This window comes from Blastomyces gilchristii (assembly GCF_000003855.2).
Source record: "Blastomyces gilchristii SLH14081 genomic scaffold supercont1.5, whole genome shotgun sequence".
Lineage (NCBI taxonomy): Eukaryota > Fungi > Ascomycota > Eurotiomycetes > Onygenales > Ajellomycetaceae > Blastomyces > Blastomyces gilchristii.
The window spans coordinates 2,064,469-2,080,440 of NW_003101678.1; the positions used below are offsets into that span (position 1 = coordinate 2,064,469).

The 15,972-nt window shown below is 44.9% G+C and overlaps 6 protein-coding genes across 6 annotated transcripts in view; 2 read left to right on the forward strand and 4 right to left on the reverse strand.

Moving 5' to 3' along the window:
- Positions 1–2,077: 2,077 nt before the first annotated feature.
- BDBG_03426 (uncharacterized protein) lies at positions 2,078–2,329 on the reverse strand (the record flags this gene model as incomplete). Its single annotated transcript, XM_031721246.1, has 1 exon — positions 2,078–2,329. One exon carries the CDS (start codon positions 2,327–2,329, stop codon positions 2,078–2,080), a length of 252 nt encoding a protein of 83 aa, XP_031577732.1.
- A 198-nt stretch (positions 2,330–2,527) lies between these two features.
- Positions 2,528–4,059, reverse strand: BDBG_03427 (oxidoreductase). Its single transcript, XM_002626217.2, has one exon. The coding sequence runs from the start codon at positions 3,835–3,837 to the stop codon at positions 2,950–2,952; it is 888 nt and encodes a 295-aa protein (XP_002626263.1). The 5' UTR covers positions 3,838–4,059; the 3' UTR covers positions 2,528–2,949.
- A 1,888-nt stretch (positions 4,060–5,947) lies between these two features.
- On the reverse strand, positions 5,948–9,731 carry BDBG_03428 (SWIB/MDM2 domain-containing protein). The gene is made up of 5 exons (XM_002626218.2): positions 8,732–9,731; positions 8,510–8,646; positions 7,969–8,430; positions 7,851–7,904; positions 5,948–7,781 (listed from the first exon to the last, which is right to left on the reverse strand). The coding sequence occupies exons 1-5, from the start codon at positions 8,736–8,738 to the stop codon at positions 7,596–7,598; spliced, it is 846 nt and encodes a 281-aa protein (XP_002626264.1). The 5' UTR covers positions 8,739–9,731; the 3' UTR covers positions 5,948–7,595.
- Positions 9,732–9,852: 121 nt separating this feature from the next.
- Positions 9,853–13,845, forward strand: BDBG_03429 (eukaryotic translation initiation factor 3 subunit B). The gene is made up of 5 exons (XM_002626219.2): positions 9,853–10,068; positions 10,217–10,409; positions 10,514–12,047; positions 12,130–13,545; positions 13,622–13,845. Exons 1-4 carry the CDS (start codon positions 9,999–10,001, stop codon positions 12,544–12,546), a joined length of 2,214 nt encoding a protein of 737 aa, XP_002626265.2. The 5' UTR covers positions 9,853–9,998; the 3' UTR covers positions 12,547–13,545; positions 13,622–13,845.
- BDBG_03430 (esterase/lipase) lies at positions 12,798–14,975 on the reverse strand. Its single transcript, XM_002626220.2, has 4 exons — positions 14,316–14,975; positions 13,894–14,228; positions 13,647–13,767; positions 12,798–13,537 (listed from the first exon to the last, which is right to left on the reverse strand). The coding sequence occupies exons 1-4, from the start codon at positions 14,401–14,403 to the stop codon at positions 13,335–13,337; spliced, it is 747 nt and encodes a 248-aa protein (XP_002626266.1). The 5' UTR covers positions 14,404–14,975; the 3' UTR covers positions 12,798–13,334.
- An 891-nt stretch (positions 14,976–15,866) lies between these two features.
- BDBG_03431 (uncharacterized protein) overlaps positions 15,867–15,972 on the forward strand; it is a gene marked incomplete at both ends in the record, with an annotated part of 1,121 nt that continues 1,015 nt past the window's right edge. The window contains one exon of the mRNA XM_031721247.1: positions 15,867–15,912. Coding sequence (XP_031577733.1) covers positions 15,867–15,912 — 46 coding nt within the window. The remainder of the gene's footprint in view (positions 15,913–15,972) is intronic.

A 15,972-nucleotide genomic window follows, 5' to 3' on the forward strand; every position in this document is an offset into this window, starting at 1 on the left:
TTGACTAGCTTCTCCAACTGTCAGCATCAACAGGACTCGAGGAGATGCTCCATGATCGGCAATTCCATCAGCCACAAATGTCTCAATCAAGACCACCGAGAACGCATATCATGAATGTCGGAAGGGCTCTCTAAACTTCCAGCTCGGAGGCTCCAACTATGTATCCTTCTGTGCCGTCATAAATCATCAAATCGTGAGAGCTTCCGGGGTTGATTCCTTGCTCATTCTACCCTCTTCAGGACGGTCTCAACCTGGTGAGAAACTATATATGTAACTGCGAGATAAGTGTGTATACTTGACACAAAGTTTTGAGCAAGCTTATCGTGCAGCGTCACACCGACTCAAGAAAAAATTCCGGTCCCGAAAATTGATTTCTTTAATGTGTATATTCTCAGAGAATGTGATTTGAGTATTTTATAGAGCTCAAATCATCTAGGTTGAAACTTCTCAGAACTCTCATTGTGTATGAGAACTCATGTTCTTATCTTGAAACTTGATTTCTTAACTAGTGAGTCTTGTATTCTTTTTAATTGAATTGCTCAGTTCAGAAGTAACTCATTAGCTTTTACACATGTGTGACTGATTTCTTTCAATCTTGATTTTATATCTGCAACTGCTGCATCTGTAACTGCTGTTTTCTTTCTCATCTTTCCTGAAGCATTCTTCAGAATGCGTGAATACAATTCATACAACAGATAGAATGATGAAGGCTTGAAGACTGTATGCTGTTAAATTCGCATGACTAATAACACCTGACTGAGATATTCATCTCATAATCTCATAGACTTACTCATTAGATATTTCATCAGCATGTTGCTCAGAATTCTATTCAAGCATTTCATCTTTCTATTTATTCATAAATAGTATGATATTGTTCTACAATATCTTATCTGTAACTGACTTATGAAATATCTCATCACTTCTTCTATGAGATTTGCACTGTTATCAGTTAGAATCTCATGTAATATTTCATAGTTGATATAAATCTCATTGTGTAGAAACTTTATCACTATCTTCTCTATTATCTCTGAAACTGCTTTCACAACTGATCAGTCAGTAGTGTAGTTAATAGCAGTGATTATTCAATAATTTTCATTTGATATTTGTAGTAGTATGTCTATGAGATTCATTCTTATATTATTTAAACAGTTGTATCATACATTTTATCTAATATTATGCTTTCTCATGTTCTAATTCTCTCTTAGATTTCTTTATAACCTGACAATTCAGGCATCTGTAAGTATATATCTGCATGTTCTCAGTCATGCTTGATCAGTACACTCTTGATTCAAGTATACTCATGAGTTCAGAGCTTTCTAAGTGACTGAATTCCTTATACATTTAAGTCATCAAGTTGTGTCTAAATGAATGTTTCAGATAGAGAGCTTTTACATATTCTAGATCATGAGAAAGTATAACATTATTTTCGGAAGGCATGCATTCCTTTTCGGTCGGCCATCTTACCTTTTAGACTTTCGATATTCAGATGTCCAGTTCCAATGCCGGAGTGCCAGCAATCCTGCTCGCACTCTTCGCTCATTGCGGGGTGCCATTGTGCCGAATGTGGCCTCGCATTAGTCTGTGCATGGGTTTCCGATCTGGCGCAACGGTGACTGTCTCTTCTGGACAATCATTGGCGAGAGGAAAATCGTACAGCCCTCGATTTCTTTCATTCTACGGAGTACTCCATCCATAAACCACCCATTCCGTCGGGAGCCGGTCTTGCGGCCTGCGTTGGTAATGTCCAGTACTCAGAGCACATACATAGTTTGCACTCCCTTTGCTCCTCTTCAACGGCTAGTTCGGGCGCCTGTCTGGGGGGCGCTTTTCGGTCCGTTTCGTCGATGCTTGCTGTGGTGGGATATCCAAACATCGAGAATATCCTAAAGCACCTGAAGTATCCGACAGAGGCATGGAGAATCCATCATCTGAGCCAGCAAGTTGAACTCTCTGAAATATCTTAGCCTTCAACTGCTAATTGGGATCCGGAGGTTGGCTGGGCGTTTCTTTATCCATTACTGATAGAGAAGGTTTGGGCTGGCTGATCAGACTACTATACACACACACGCACACGTTCTCATGTTGCCATCGTCTGTATCGCGCGCGCAGGTCTCACCTCCATGCCCACACATGAATGGTTTGATGCACCAGCATCTGCAGAAGTTCGACTGTTCGTGAACTGGTTTGGCTGTAATAAAGCTGGTCCTTGAAGAGCGTAACCTGAACTTCTAGGCTCTTCATTCGTGCGCTCCTCTTCCCAAAATTCCTGATTCACCTCATATTTGGATAGCAGTACTGTGCTGGTTGTGGTTGGCCCTGGTGGACACATTTTTGTGTCTCTACGTCGCATTGGCGTCAATTGGATACACGCAATCTGTGAATGATTTGGTGAGTGAGGTAGTAAATCCTATTCTCGATACATCTTTCTTGCTGTACCAATTCTGTTCGCCTCCATTCATATGTACCATACCGGAGGATCATATTGCGGTTTTTGACTTTCTTTCACAGATCGCCTCATTGAATAGGTTGAAACAATAAGCCCTTGTCTTGTGTTCTATGTCTGCGACATTTGGTAGAAGTGATTGATAATGAACATGTTCAGTACCCTTCTACACCCATATTGGACACCTTTATTCACAGAGGATCCCCGATTCCCCTTTGATTATTCATGGACTACGTTTCCCGAAAAAGTAGGATTCACACATTCACTTTTACCATCCATGCGATGATGGCCAATATATTTGCTTTCTCATCAGCCAATTCCCTTCTCCAACATTTTTGAGAGTTGATAAATATCTGGCTACGCACAAAGTTTCTTCACTTGGACATCTATGATGCATATTGATACGTGATATGGCCGCTGGTGGACAAAAAAAAAAAAGCCAGGAAACAGCTTCTATACCAGCTCTCCCTAAACCCTATCGCCTTACTATATACGTCTATCGCATTTCACACACTGTCCTTTGTGCCCCCTTTCATGATCATCCCAACAAGTGCAGCAAGCCCCTCACTACCCTTGCCTTCCTCAACCCTCCTCTCAATCAACTTGAAAATAGGCTGAATAAGTTCCACCGAAACACCCTGGGCTTGACTCGCCTCCAATATATTTGGCGCAGCCTTCGCCTGCATGTCCAAACTCGACCCGCCATCCCCGTAATCCTTCTCATCCACCTGCGTCGCCAACAGATTCAAATGCTGCGTCATCGCAGTCAGCCAGGGAATGAGCTGCGTCGCAACAAATCCTGCCGCAGGAATGTTGGCGGACTGCACCAACGCCACGGCGTGCGTGAAGCCGCTGAACAGGCCGTACATGCCACTCAGAAGAGCCAGGTCGTGCAGCGAGGCAAGCCCCACGTCCTCGCCGACGTATGTGTTGGTGCCCAGCACGGAGAGGGTATCCTTTACCCCCTCGAACACCGCCGCTGGTCCGCTGTAGAGGATCATGGCATCAGGCTGGCCGATCATGAATGGTACGGCCATGATTCCGCCGTGGATGTATCGAGCCCCGTGCGCGAGAGCCCAGTCCGCCGTCTCTCTGGCGTGGGCTGGTGTGCCGTTTGTAAGGTCAACAATTGTCTTTGCGGCCCATGCCGTTGGGGCTTGTTGGAGGGTTTGCATGACGGAGGCTTTATCCAGTTGGCAGATTATGAGTAAAGAGCTAGCCGCGGCGGCAGAGTCGATTGTGGGAGCATGGGATGCGCCGATAGCGATAAGGGGTTGTGCTTTGGCCGGGGTCCTGTTCCAGACTGTGGTTTTGTGGCCTTTTCGAAGGAATTGGGTGGCCAGGGCGGTGCCCATGGCTCCAAGGCCGAAGACGGATACCGGTGAGTTTGCCATTTTGGATGTATTCTTTTCAATTGGCCTTTTGCTTTTGGGGGAAAGGAGAAACACACGCCTTCTGCTTCAATGCGTTATCAAATCTACTTTCATCTTTGAAAAAGGGAAGCACACGCTTCCTATTTAAGCTTACGCACACACGGGCACGGGATCTTTCTCCGCATTGGCCCTGATATCTATGGATTAAAAAATTATATATAACCTACCTGATTTCAAAGCATACAATCTCTACTACTTTAATAAGCTAGAACTGTTCGTATTTGGTGGATTTTATATGCAGAAACAAGGTCAGAGCTGTGTTATGCAAAACAGCCAAGAGTCTTGGGTTCGTTTGGTAGGTTTGCAAGCCTGTGAGCAAACCTGCCAAGCCGGGAGATGTTTGCAAGTTTACTTACTAGCTTGGCTGTATCCGCCTTCTGTCTTCCATCGTAGATTGTCTATATATACTTATAAATACATACTATAAAATAGAAATGTTTCAAATTGGCATTTGATTTCTTTGATTTCCTTGATTTTCCAAAGGGCTACCGTAGTCCCTACCACTGACACGTTTCCGTGTGATAGAATTCCATTTGTTAATGAATAAAAGAGTGGCTGCATATTGAATGATGAACTAACTTGTTGAAACTACGGAGTACAGCAGTAAACACAAGCCAAAGAATATTGTGATATAGAAGGATAACAGCAAGTGATAAAGAAAACCAACACCATGCTAGAGAGGATACTGAAAGCTACTATCTATGGAGAAAGCATGCATAAGAAACAAAAGAAAAAAAAAATCAGGGCAAGCGGTGATACATATAACTAGCAGAAAGGCATGCAAAGCAGAAAGGAGACAAAGCTGAGCTGGAATTCTCATTGGAACGATTTCCACCACAATTGAAGGAGACAAGAGAAAATGGTGTTGTGAACACCATTACTGCAGGTCCCGCTAGATCCTCATCCGACTCATCTCATGAATTATATACTAACTGCCCCAGCCTTATGACCAACAGTCCATTGCAATTCAGCTGGGAGCCGCGGGTGGCATTCTGGACACTGAGACCCGGACTTCTCCACCATCTTCCCAGCGGCTGGTACGATCGCGCAATGCTGGTACGAGGGCTTATTCTTGAATTGATCGCATAGGATGAGTTGGTTAAGCCTGTGCTTGAATTCGCATTGGTACTGCGAGCGGGTGTTTTCGCACATCTTTGATGAACTAATTATTATATTATCATGTTTTGTCAGTTGGATATGGTAGTATGATAAATCAGACTCAGAACTTCATTCTACTAGCCTAACCTATGTAGACTGACTGAATGTGTAAAACTTACTAGAATATCAGTTCCCGGATTTAAAAATAGGGGAATTAAAACCAGTTTAAAGTATTTGCTGAAATAGACCCGGAGAGCTTCGAAAGCGAGGGCGGTTCAATAGTTGCAGAGCGACGTCTGTATCCCTAATATTTCTTCGAAGCCTGTCCAAACGAGATTTTTTTTTTTTTTTTTTTTTTTTTTTTTTTTTAAAAAAAAAAAAAGATTCAGATTCCGATACGCTTCACAATATCTGGTTGGAGAGAGACTTGTATGCTTTTATACTCGACGCTCCATTTCTATAGACATTCTGGTTAAGAACTGTAGCTTCTTGTTGTTTCCTTTGTGAATCAGGTTATGAAACAACATTGAAACTGTTCAGTGTTCATTGAATCGGCCTTCCACCCTTGAAACATGAGGACGATATCTATAGAGAGGGCGAAGGCAAGAATAAAACCCACATCACATCACCTAGAAATTTTCCTCGAGCGCTAGCTACCCCAAACCCAACAGGGCTGAATATGTCCCTTGACACATTGCTTTAGCACCGGGTTGGTTGTACAGAAGCTACAGTGAACAAAGAGCTGTAACAAGGGGAAAAGAAAGTAAGTTACTGGTGTGAACAAATCATAATAGTCTATCATCACCAAGAGGAATGACACAGATACGACATATTCACCAGGTCCAACCTGGGCATGCCGTGTTTGATGCCTGACTTAGCAATACAAAAGGTTCCTTTATCTTCCATCAACATCCGCATTTCTGACATACTAGGTGCCTATGGTGGTCCCTTCTGTTTGTAGATGAGTTTTCTAACCAGTTGACAAAGCATTTCGTTAGGAGTATGCGATGTTGGGCAAATTAATCTAGTGAGCTGCTGTATCAATTTTTTAGGGGAGTATCTCGCCTGGACAGTCATTCGTATCTAGGTATGCCCTGATCTGCCTAAGGCATATATATGTCTTCGCCCATCCATCGTGGAGAAACAGCTGCTTGGCTTGCTCTCACTGGCGGAATCTACTAATAGATGAAGGATTTGTAGCAAGTGCTTCCTTCGGCCCAGTATTGATTAACCCGACAAAGTCCCAGAGCGGGCCGGAAGAGATGAATGTTTAGGCAATGCAGGTATATTAGACATATTAGACAGATGTATTTATTCATGTATTGTTCCCGCTTTTCTCCCCTTTCTCTCCTTGTTCATGTCTATCTTCTTTCCTTCTCCACGGATAAAAGGGAGGAATGCAGGAAAGAAAAAGAGGGAGAGAGAAGACACGTCTGTATGTTCCCAAAAGTTAAGATGTGTAGAAGACATTAAGAGACAATATTGCGAAATGAAAGCCGGTCATAAGCATTAAGAATCTTAAGAGGGTGAATGCACAAAAGGGAAAGGAGGGTTGGTTGGCTGAGGATAGTCAGATGGTAGTGATAGAGCGCAACCAATAATAAGAGTAGATTCAACAGCTAGAAATAGAGATTTAAAGAAGCCAAAGACGCAGTGAAGGAAACAGAGGTACGGCTTGGAAATAATAAGCGCAGAAGAAGAGGCAGAAGCAAGAAAGCTGACGCAAGAAATTGGAAATCCAAAGGCTCCGACGTGAGGAGTATAGGAGAGACAAAACGATAAAGAGACAACAAGATCAAAAAAATGAAATAGAGAAGCAGAAGACAACCGAGAATCCCAAATGAAGGCGTGTGGAAATAGATAACATGACAAACTAAGAGTTTCATATCCATTTAGCACAAACAAGGGACATTCCCACCAACCAACTCCACCCGCTGGAGCGAGATATGGTAATAAATGATAAAAAATGTAAAGGAAGGGATGAAGGAGAGAAACGAGCATGAAGATAGTCTCCTAGATCATCTTGCAAGGCCGCGCGGAGAGTGTTCTCGGTTCGGAAGAAACCACTTAATCAGAATGCTTTAAAACATATTCAGTAGGTTCCCATAAAAGAAAATTTGTAGAATGAGTGATCCCACCACACCTCTTGTAGTGAATAGTTAGGAAACTGACAAAACGGCCAAAAGATAATGCACGAGGAACTTCACTGGGAAGATACAGAGAGGCGGCTAACATAGGATAAGAGAAAAATTGGGCGGATAGCAAAGCAAATATATTGCATGGTATATGTCTTAGGATGAGAATGAGGAAATATAAAACCAAAAGGAGAAAAAAAGAAAGAAAAAGAAAAGAAAAGAAAAGAGAGCGAAAGAAGAAAGTAAACAGTAAAAAAGAAACGGAAGCGATGAAGGGATGGTTTGACTTCACGGCATTATGGCACAATGGGTAACCTGATGGCAGATTATAAAAGGGGGGAATTAAAACTAAAAGAAGGATGTGCAAATGACTCCCCCGTTTGCCAGATAAACGCCGGATTATGATAATGATGATGAGGATATGAATTGGCGATAAGAAAGGGAGCCTTTCTTATTCTTGGTCGTGGGGCTACGTTATTTGAATTTTTACTCGTCAGGGTTATACAGGTTCTGGTTGAGGATCTTGGTCATTGTGAACATGTGTATTCGGTCTTGTTTAAAGACCGCTCGCATGAGGTCATCGCATAGGATTTGGCGTCGATCAGATGGATCTTGGAGGCTGTTTTCGCGTATATATTGCCACACCTTTTTCACAGTTTGAGGTCGAGAAAGCTGTGTGATGTTAGGAGGATATTCGAACAAGAGTAGTGAGGGGTAATATCTAGAGGAGAAAATACTCACCGTTATTTCACCGCCTAGAAGGGTAGAGAGCGTAGGGGATAACGTGAGGGGTTTCTTTAGGGGTGAAAGTCAATATGTCGTTGAAGTAGCTATAAGGTGGAAGGCCTTGAAAACTCACATGAAAACCACCCGTTCGCGTGACCTCCCTTTTGGGTTCCGAATCCGGCTCATCTAGGTCTGAATCGTCCTCCGCTTTCACTTTCTTTGATGTCTTTGACTTCGTAGCAGGTTTCTTTTTCTTGATAGGCGCAGCCTTCCTCGAATTTGCGCCTCTGGTAGGTCGCGCTCGTAGATTTTCCTCGGCTTGCAATTTGGCCGCCAAGATCGCGTCGGCAAGTTCTAAGTCTGACTTTCTGTTCTTCTTGGGTGGAGATTTATCTCCGGGATCTGAGGCGCTTTCAGGCTCTGCGCTGCGTTTTTGCGGGGAGGTAGATAGGGCGGGGGAGATGGGCTCGACCGTTGGGGCGTTGAGTTGACCATTCGACGAATGGCCGTTGACGGGGGAGGTAGATTCCGCCTGCTTCTCACTCTGTTCCGCAAAGATATCGAAGCGCTGCATAATTAGAAGTTTGATCGCGGCCTATAATCATAAACGCGTCAGAAACATAGCCGCCAAGGGGGATCTGGGAAAAGTCAGGATCGGCAGCCAGCCAGCCAACCTTGTGAGGGGTGATATCGTAGTCGACGGCATCTTGCAAGCCTCTCCGTATGCGCTTCTCCGATATAGTATTCAAGTCACTGGTAGCAAGGATGGAGTCGATGATTTTGATATATGACGCTTGAACGTCGTCGGACACTGCATTGGCCGAATAAAGTCAGCGTTGATGTCATTAATTGCTTCATGTGTCATTGGCGCGGCAAGTCAGCTCGGGATATCTTACACTCCATGTTTGCGAGCCTAGAATAGCCCTGAAGACGTTGAAGCTTCCCAGCTGGTTGAAATGTAAAAGAGATATTTAGGAAATTAATCGCCGGTGCAGCTGGAGCTGTAGCAGGAGGTGGAACGAGTCCAATATGAGCTGGTCAGGTGGGTTGCCCTGACAGAGTGTCGCGGCAAAAGCTGGGATCAAAAGTAGCGCCAGAAAGCGTTAGTGCGCTTTGCTGGCGGTTGCTGGGGCTGGCGGGGTACGGTACGGTACTTGGAGCAGAAAAGTAAGTTATGGAATAAGATTGGCCAATATGAGTGGAGGACGAGTGGCTGGCAAGCTAGCAGTATCTAATAAGAACTTAAGAAGATGTTGGATGCATAGAGTATAAAAGCAATAAGTGATGGAATTTAAGAAGGACCTGAGAAATAAAGAAATATGGAATATCAAAGAGACATGAGAGGAATCAAGAGTAGGACAGCAGAAGGAGCAGGAGATGAAACACACAATTGTTTTATAGGCGGAAAACAAAAAGGGAGTTACCGAGGAGAATGAAGGAAGAGCGGGTGGATGAACCAAAGCGGCGGGATGCTTGATGCAGCGCGGATAATTAGTAGAAAAGGGCCTTTTGGTTGGCTGCGGACGGGATTAGGGCGGGTTAGTTACTAGTGCCCCAAAGCATGGAAGTACGGAGTATATAACTACTACTATATACGGAGTATGTACGGAGTATGTCCTTAATAATAAGCTAGGATAGGCCTGGAGCTGCGAGTACGGGGTACAGCGATAAAGAAAACTCAGGAGGAAAGTAACTATGGAAAGAGAATTTCACTCAGAGAACTAGTATGCATCTTCAGTAATATCTAGAAGCTCCCTCAGCCGTTGTGGTTAGCAGTTAGAGCTGGAGTGTTCTGCAAGCTCTGGAGGCGGGAAAGATTGCGAGTGAGGTGAGGTTGTTGATGATTGGTTGTACGCAGCATAGTATAGTATGCTTAAAATATCCGAGGCTGGAGCCGGACAGGAGCCTGAGGCTGAAATGATGAGTCAGACATGTGTCAGCGAAAAGCACGTGATCCCGGCCGCTTAGTCAGTGTCAGATATTGGACTAGGGCTAATTTAGGTATGGCGCTCTTTGGCACACACACATTTTGCCCGAATCGACTTGCAAGACGACCTCAGGAAGAAAGGCGTCGTGATCGTGAAAACCCGCAGTCGCTGCTCATCGCCTGCTTTCTCCGTATACCTTTCCTCCCATACACCGGTCTGACCGCCCTCTATCACCATGGCACCGAGTTTCGACACCCTTTCAGAGCAGGATCTCCACGAGGAGGAGCTGGACATTGACTTTTCAGGTGTGTATTTTTTTTCCACTCGGGATTTCGTTAGGACCCAGAGCAGGATTGGTGTCTTTTTTTTTTTTTTTTTTTTTTTTTTTTTTTTTTGGGGGGGTCTATTAATATGAAATTCCATGTTTCCCCGCTAATCACGTTTTGCAAACAGATCTTAAGGCGCAATATGAAGTTAGGCTGGAGGAGGGCTTGGATGCCTTTGTCGTTATCGATGGGCTACCAATCGTGCCCGAAGAGAGCAAGCCGCGGCTCGTGAAATTCTTGCTGAAAAAATTGAACACCGTTGGTCGGACGCGCGAAGATGCCATTTTCATGCCCGTGAACGAGAATAAGATGTCCGAAGGGTGCGTTCAGACTTATATAACACCGAGGAACTAAACGGAGCGGGGGAAACCTGTTCAATGAAGAATAAACAAACTAATTCCTGTTCCTCCCTGATGATCTTCAGATTTGCTTTTGTCGAATACGAATCTCCCGAACAGGCCCTCGAGGCCACAAAACATCTCCACGGCACTCCCCTGGATAGAAAGCACACATTGGCAGTTAACAAACTTACGGATATCGATCGGTATGGACGTGAGGGCCGCATTGACGAGGAATATAAACCACCCACCATCGAGCCATTCCAAGAGAAGGAGCACCTTCGATCATGGCTAGGTGATCCTAATGCCCGTGACCAGTTTGTCATGTTCCGCGGAGACAAAGTTGGCGTGTTCTGGAATATGAAGAAGGATCCTCCGGAGAATATCGTTGACCGGGAACACTGGACACAGCTTTTCGTACAATGGTCTCCGCAAGGCACTTTCCTTGCATCCGTGCATCCACAAGGCGTACAACTCTGGGGAGGACCCCAATTTACCAAACAAAAACAATTCCCCCATCCATTCGTTCAGCTTATTGACTTCTCCCCCGGTGAAAGCTACTTGACAACCTGGTCACCGCGGCCGATTCAAATCGAAGGGCCTCACCCAGTTCTTTCCTACGAGGAGGATGGGAAACATTTCATTATCTGGGACATCGCAACTGGCAAGCCGCTGCGGTCTTTTGTCAACCATGACGTTCCTGCAGCCGCTGGTCCAGAGGGAGAGGTTGTGAAGAAGAAGATGCCATGGCCTACGTTCAAGTGGTCTTCGGATGAGAAATACGTTGCACGAATGCTTCTGGGTCAATCTATTTCCGTCTACGAACTGCCACGCATGAACCTCCTAGATAGAACATCTATTAAAATTGATGGAGTGACTGACTTCGAGTGGGCTCCCGCCACCCCCCAACGCGATGGAATCAGACAGTACGAACAGCTATTTTCCTTCTGGACCCCGGAAATCGGCAGCAACCCAGCGAAAGTTGGTTTGATGAGTATCCCATCCAAGGAAATTGTCCGGACAAGAAACCTGTTCAACGTTTCCGACGTTAAGCTCCATTGGCAATCACTGGGTGCATACGTCTGCGTCAAGGTCGATCGACACTCCAAGTCAAAGAAATCCCTCGCCACGAACCTCGAAATTTTCCGTGTCAAGGAGAAGGGCGTGCCTGTTGAAGTGGTTGACTCTATAAAAGATACCGTTATTAACTTCGCTTGGGAGCCCAAGGGTGATCGATTCGTACTCATTACGACGCCCGAAGCGTCTCCCAATGCCGGAGTTGCCTCCAAGACTGCTGTCTCATTCTTCTGCCCAGAGAAAGTCAAGGGTTCTGGCACGGGAAATTTCAGACTTATCCGTACCATCGAGAAGAAGACCAGCAATGCCATATATTGGTCTCCCAAGGGCCGGTTCGTGGTTGTTGCCACCGTCCACGTACAACAAAGCTTCGACCTCGATTTCTGGGACCTTGACTTCGAGGGTGAGAAGCAAGAGAGCGAGAAGGACCTTTCTGCTAACCTCCAACTAATGAAGACCGCTGAGCATTACGGTGTCACTGACGTCGAGTGGGACCCAACCGGCCGCTATGTTGTCAGCAGCGCCAGCGCCTGGACTCACACTGTAAGTTTTGCATCCTTGCCTATTTAATGATTAAGAAACACAAAAAGAGATACTCTAAAAAACACTAACAAACGTCTTATAGATGGAAAACGGCTACAACATCCACACATTCTCCGGCACCACAATCGCCGAACACCCAACGGAGAAATTCAAGCAGTTCGTGTGGCGTCCGCGTCCCCCAACCTTCCTCAGCAAGGAGGAGCAGAAACAGGTCCGCAAGAACCTGCGCGAGTACTCGCGCGAGTTCGAAGAGGAGGACAAATATGCCGTCGACATTGCTAACACGGCTATTGTCGAGATGCGCAAGAGAGTCCTTAACGAATGGACTGCCTGGGTACGCCGGGAGAAGGAGCTGCTGGATGAGGAGATTGAGGTACTTGGTCTGGATAAGGAGGAGGGTGTAGCTGGGGTGGCTACTGAAGAGGAGGAGACGGAGGGAACGGTGGTGGAAGAGATAATGGAGGAAATTATTGATGAGACGGAGGAAATTATTGGATGAGGTGTTTAATTGTTCCTTTTTTTTTAAATTTTTATTTTGAGACCGACTGTTACGAATTTCTGTTTTTTAAACAATCCGGGCAATGGTTCGCGTTACCCGCTTTTGTTCTAAATGCTTTTTATTACTTTATGACCCTTCCCTTACCTTGAGATTGAAATTTCCATAGCTAGACACCCTTTGTTTTTCATGTGGTTGGGGGCAGGAGTAAATGTAGTGAGGTCATGTTAAGGTTGGGGCTAAAACACAAAAGCGGCTTAGTGAGCTTGTTTACGCCACGCTTAACTATCAGGAGAGGCATAACCTTCGTTCCCCGAAGGGGCGGCTAAAGCGCCGTGGACGTTGAGGGTACAAGGCAACATTATATATGCATATGTGCAAATTTGGAACAGCTCGTCTGAGAATACAACAGACTTTGAGTGTTTTATTAGATTCGAGCTCGATCTGGACCCCAAGCGCCTAACATGGCGCTAGCCAGCTTCGGACAGCCAACTGAGAACTAGATTACGGATTGGAAGGACCTATAACTAGAACTTGGATAGGGGAGTAGCGTCTGGAAATTAATTCCCTGAGCTACTACATAGCTAGCTACCCGTCATTTCGATAATATCTGCAGGTTAACGCAATGGTATATAACAGAAGCATTCTCATCGGTAAATCCCGAACTAACAACACCCGTTTTTGTTTCTATACCGGGCCTGGGACGCACATAGCTCTCTCTCTCTCTCTCTTTTTCTCTCTCTCTCTCTCTTTCTCTCTCTCTCTCTCTCTTTCTTCCTCCCCCTCCCCCCTCACAAATGCACATCAAACCACGTAGCTGCCTGAATAAATGCCTGCTCCTTGGCGAACTTGGCCTCTTTATTACTTAGGTCACCGCGGACGGCGAAGCCGTGCTGGACGCCGCTGAACAGGTTGATTTGCCAGGGGAAGCCAACTCTTGAGAGGATTTCCTCGGACTCGTGGCGGAGGTTTGATGGGAAGATGGTGTCGGTTTCTGTTGTGGTGAGCTTTTCTTTTTCTTTTTCTTTTTCTTTTTCTTTTTTTTATTTATTTTTTTTATTTTTCTTTTTTTTTTAAGGCGCTGGAGTGGGGGATCTCCTTACCGGCAGCGGAAATGGCATATGGACCCTTGATAGCTCGCAACTCTTCTGGCGCAACGAAGGATGGATGCGCGACGTATCCGACATCAATCCCTCCGCCTTCTTTCATGAATCGAGTAGCGTACTACATGTATACATGTAGGTAGATAGAGAAGAGTTGTTAGAAGAGAGATACAACAACCATTCAACCCCCCCTCCCCCACTAACAAAAATAATAATAATAATAAAATAAAAAATAAACCTAACAAACCTTCGCACCAAAACAATACCCCACCGACGCAACCCTCTTGATGCTCAAAGTCTCCCGCACATACTTAATCGTCGCAGCCGCAATGGGGTCGACGGCCTCTGTGGTATAATCCTTCAGCCAGGCCATGATGTCTATGCCACTCATGACCTGGTTCATGGTCAGGGCATTGCCGTGGAACAGGTCCGGGATCACGACCAGGTAGCCGCGGGCGGCAAAGTCGTCCGCGACGAGTTTGACATTGTCGGCTAGACCTAGGATGTCGGTGAAGATAATGATGGCTTTTTCTAGCTTGGTGGTCGTGGCGGAGGCAGGGGGGTGGGAGATGTATGTGTCGACTGGATGGCGGTCGGGGTGAGTTGTTAGTAACTTTATTTTTATTATGCTGGTATGCTTTAATTTTCTGATTGGTTTTATATACATACTGTCGCCAATTTTCTTGATCTCGCCCGAGGCTATTCCCATGTGCTTGAACCCGCGGGTGCAGCAAGCGCCTGGCGGGTGGGAGGCCATGTTTACTTGTGTATTTAGGATGGCAGGATGTGATGGGAGGAGGAAGCTAGAAAGATAGATGTCTTAAGTGTTGGGATTGAAGTCTACGGCTTCTAGTTATAGTGTAGGTCTGTCTTGTAACGGACGGTTTTGTATATAATAATAGCCCTGATACGCGATACCCGTGGATAATCCCGTCAGGCAGCTGGTAGACATCGGCATTAACTTACTCACTGTGCCCCGCCTTTTAGTGACAGCATTAGCTGTAAATTCTCACACCCCTTTGACTGCTGCCCCTCATCCCGAAGACTCCACACCAACTTGCATTACAGCACAACTAGAGTTGCATCAACAAGAAGGGAATTGGACCACATACTGTTGATCACTGCTGTGAAGTGAAGTGATTATCAATCAGGCATGGGATTAGTGTGCGGTGGTCTCATTTCATTTCCTTTTTTCCCCCTCGCTTTGATTGCCTGCCATAGTGATAGATGCAAATATATATATATATATATATATATATATATAAAGAATAAAAGATAAAAAGAACCCCTGAAAATACCAGCTCGGATACATTATTCAGTCATTCAGCCTGGATAATAGCATCTGATATGTAGTTAGTTACCTATATGATTAAACCCCTTTGCTGCTGGCGGACATAGCCCCTACATCATCTATCAAGCCGAAGCCGTCAGCTCAAAAGAAGGCTAGAGAAACCTCGGAATGTTCCTGGGATTGATTATTAATCGCGCAGTCTCCAGTTTGTAATTGTTGGGGGTCCCGGGTTGATCGGCCCTTCTACCAGCAGTGCGCTGGTGGTGATTGAGCTCCTTTACCCCAGTAGCCTACAGTTCGTAATAATAGAATGGAGAAGAGGTCAATAAAACTTAATTAATATTGTAAAAATAAAAAGTATTTATATTAATACTATTAAATTTATAAAAAAAAGACACAGAAATTATTTAAAATATAATTAATCTATAAATATTAAATATAACTTCATTGGATAAATTGATTAAAAATTGTGAATATAAAGAGATAGATAGTAAATGTTGAGATAGTAACTTAACTTACTCTACTGGGGCAAAAGAGCTCAGTCACCACCAGCGCACTGGTAGAAGGGCCGATCAACCCGGGACCCCCAACAGTTAACTTATATAAGTTAAGTTACAGGCGCTTACAAATCATCTAGCGCCTAACTAGTTAGTGCCTGTGGCTGATATTACATTAACTACTGTCTATGGTATGTTTAATTTTGAGAAAGACCAACGGAGTTAAGAAAACAATCAAGGTGAAGCAGCAGGATAGTTACAAAAGTGAATCACTCCATGCATAAAGATGTCGCTCTCCGCTCCTTCAATGGCTGGATATCACTTCCTACTTCCTTCTCCCTTCCTCCGCTCCCTTGATACCGATACAACTCTCTGGCGGCGGATAGATAGATCATCATATATACAAATCCCTTCAACAAGCGTCATAGAACAATGGCCCCCGCAAAGTTCCTCATTACAGGCTCAACCAGCGGCCTAGGTGCTTCTGTCCTCGCCACGCTTTACAAATCCGTCGACAACCCGGCGGAGATCATAGCTA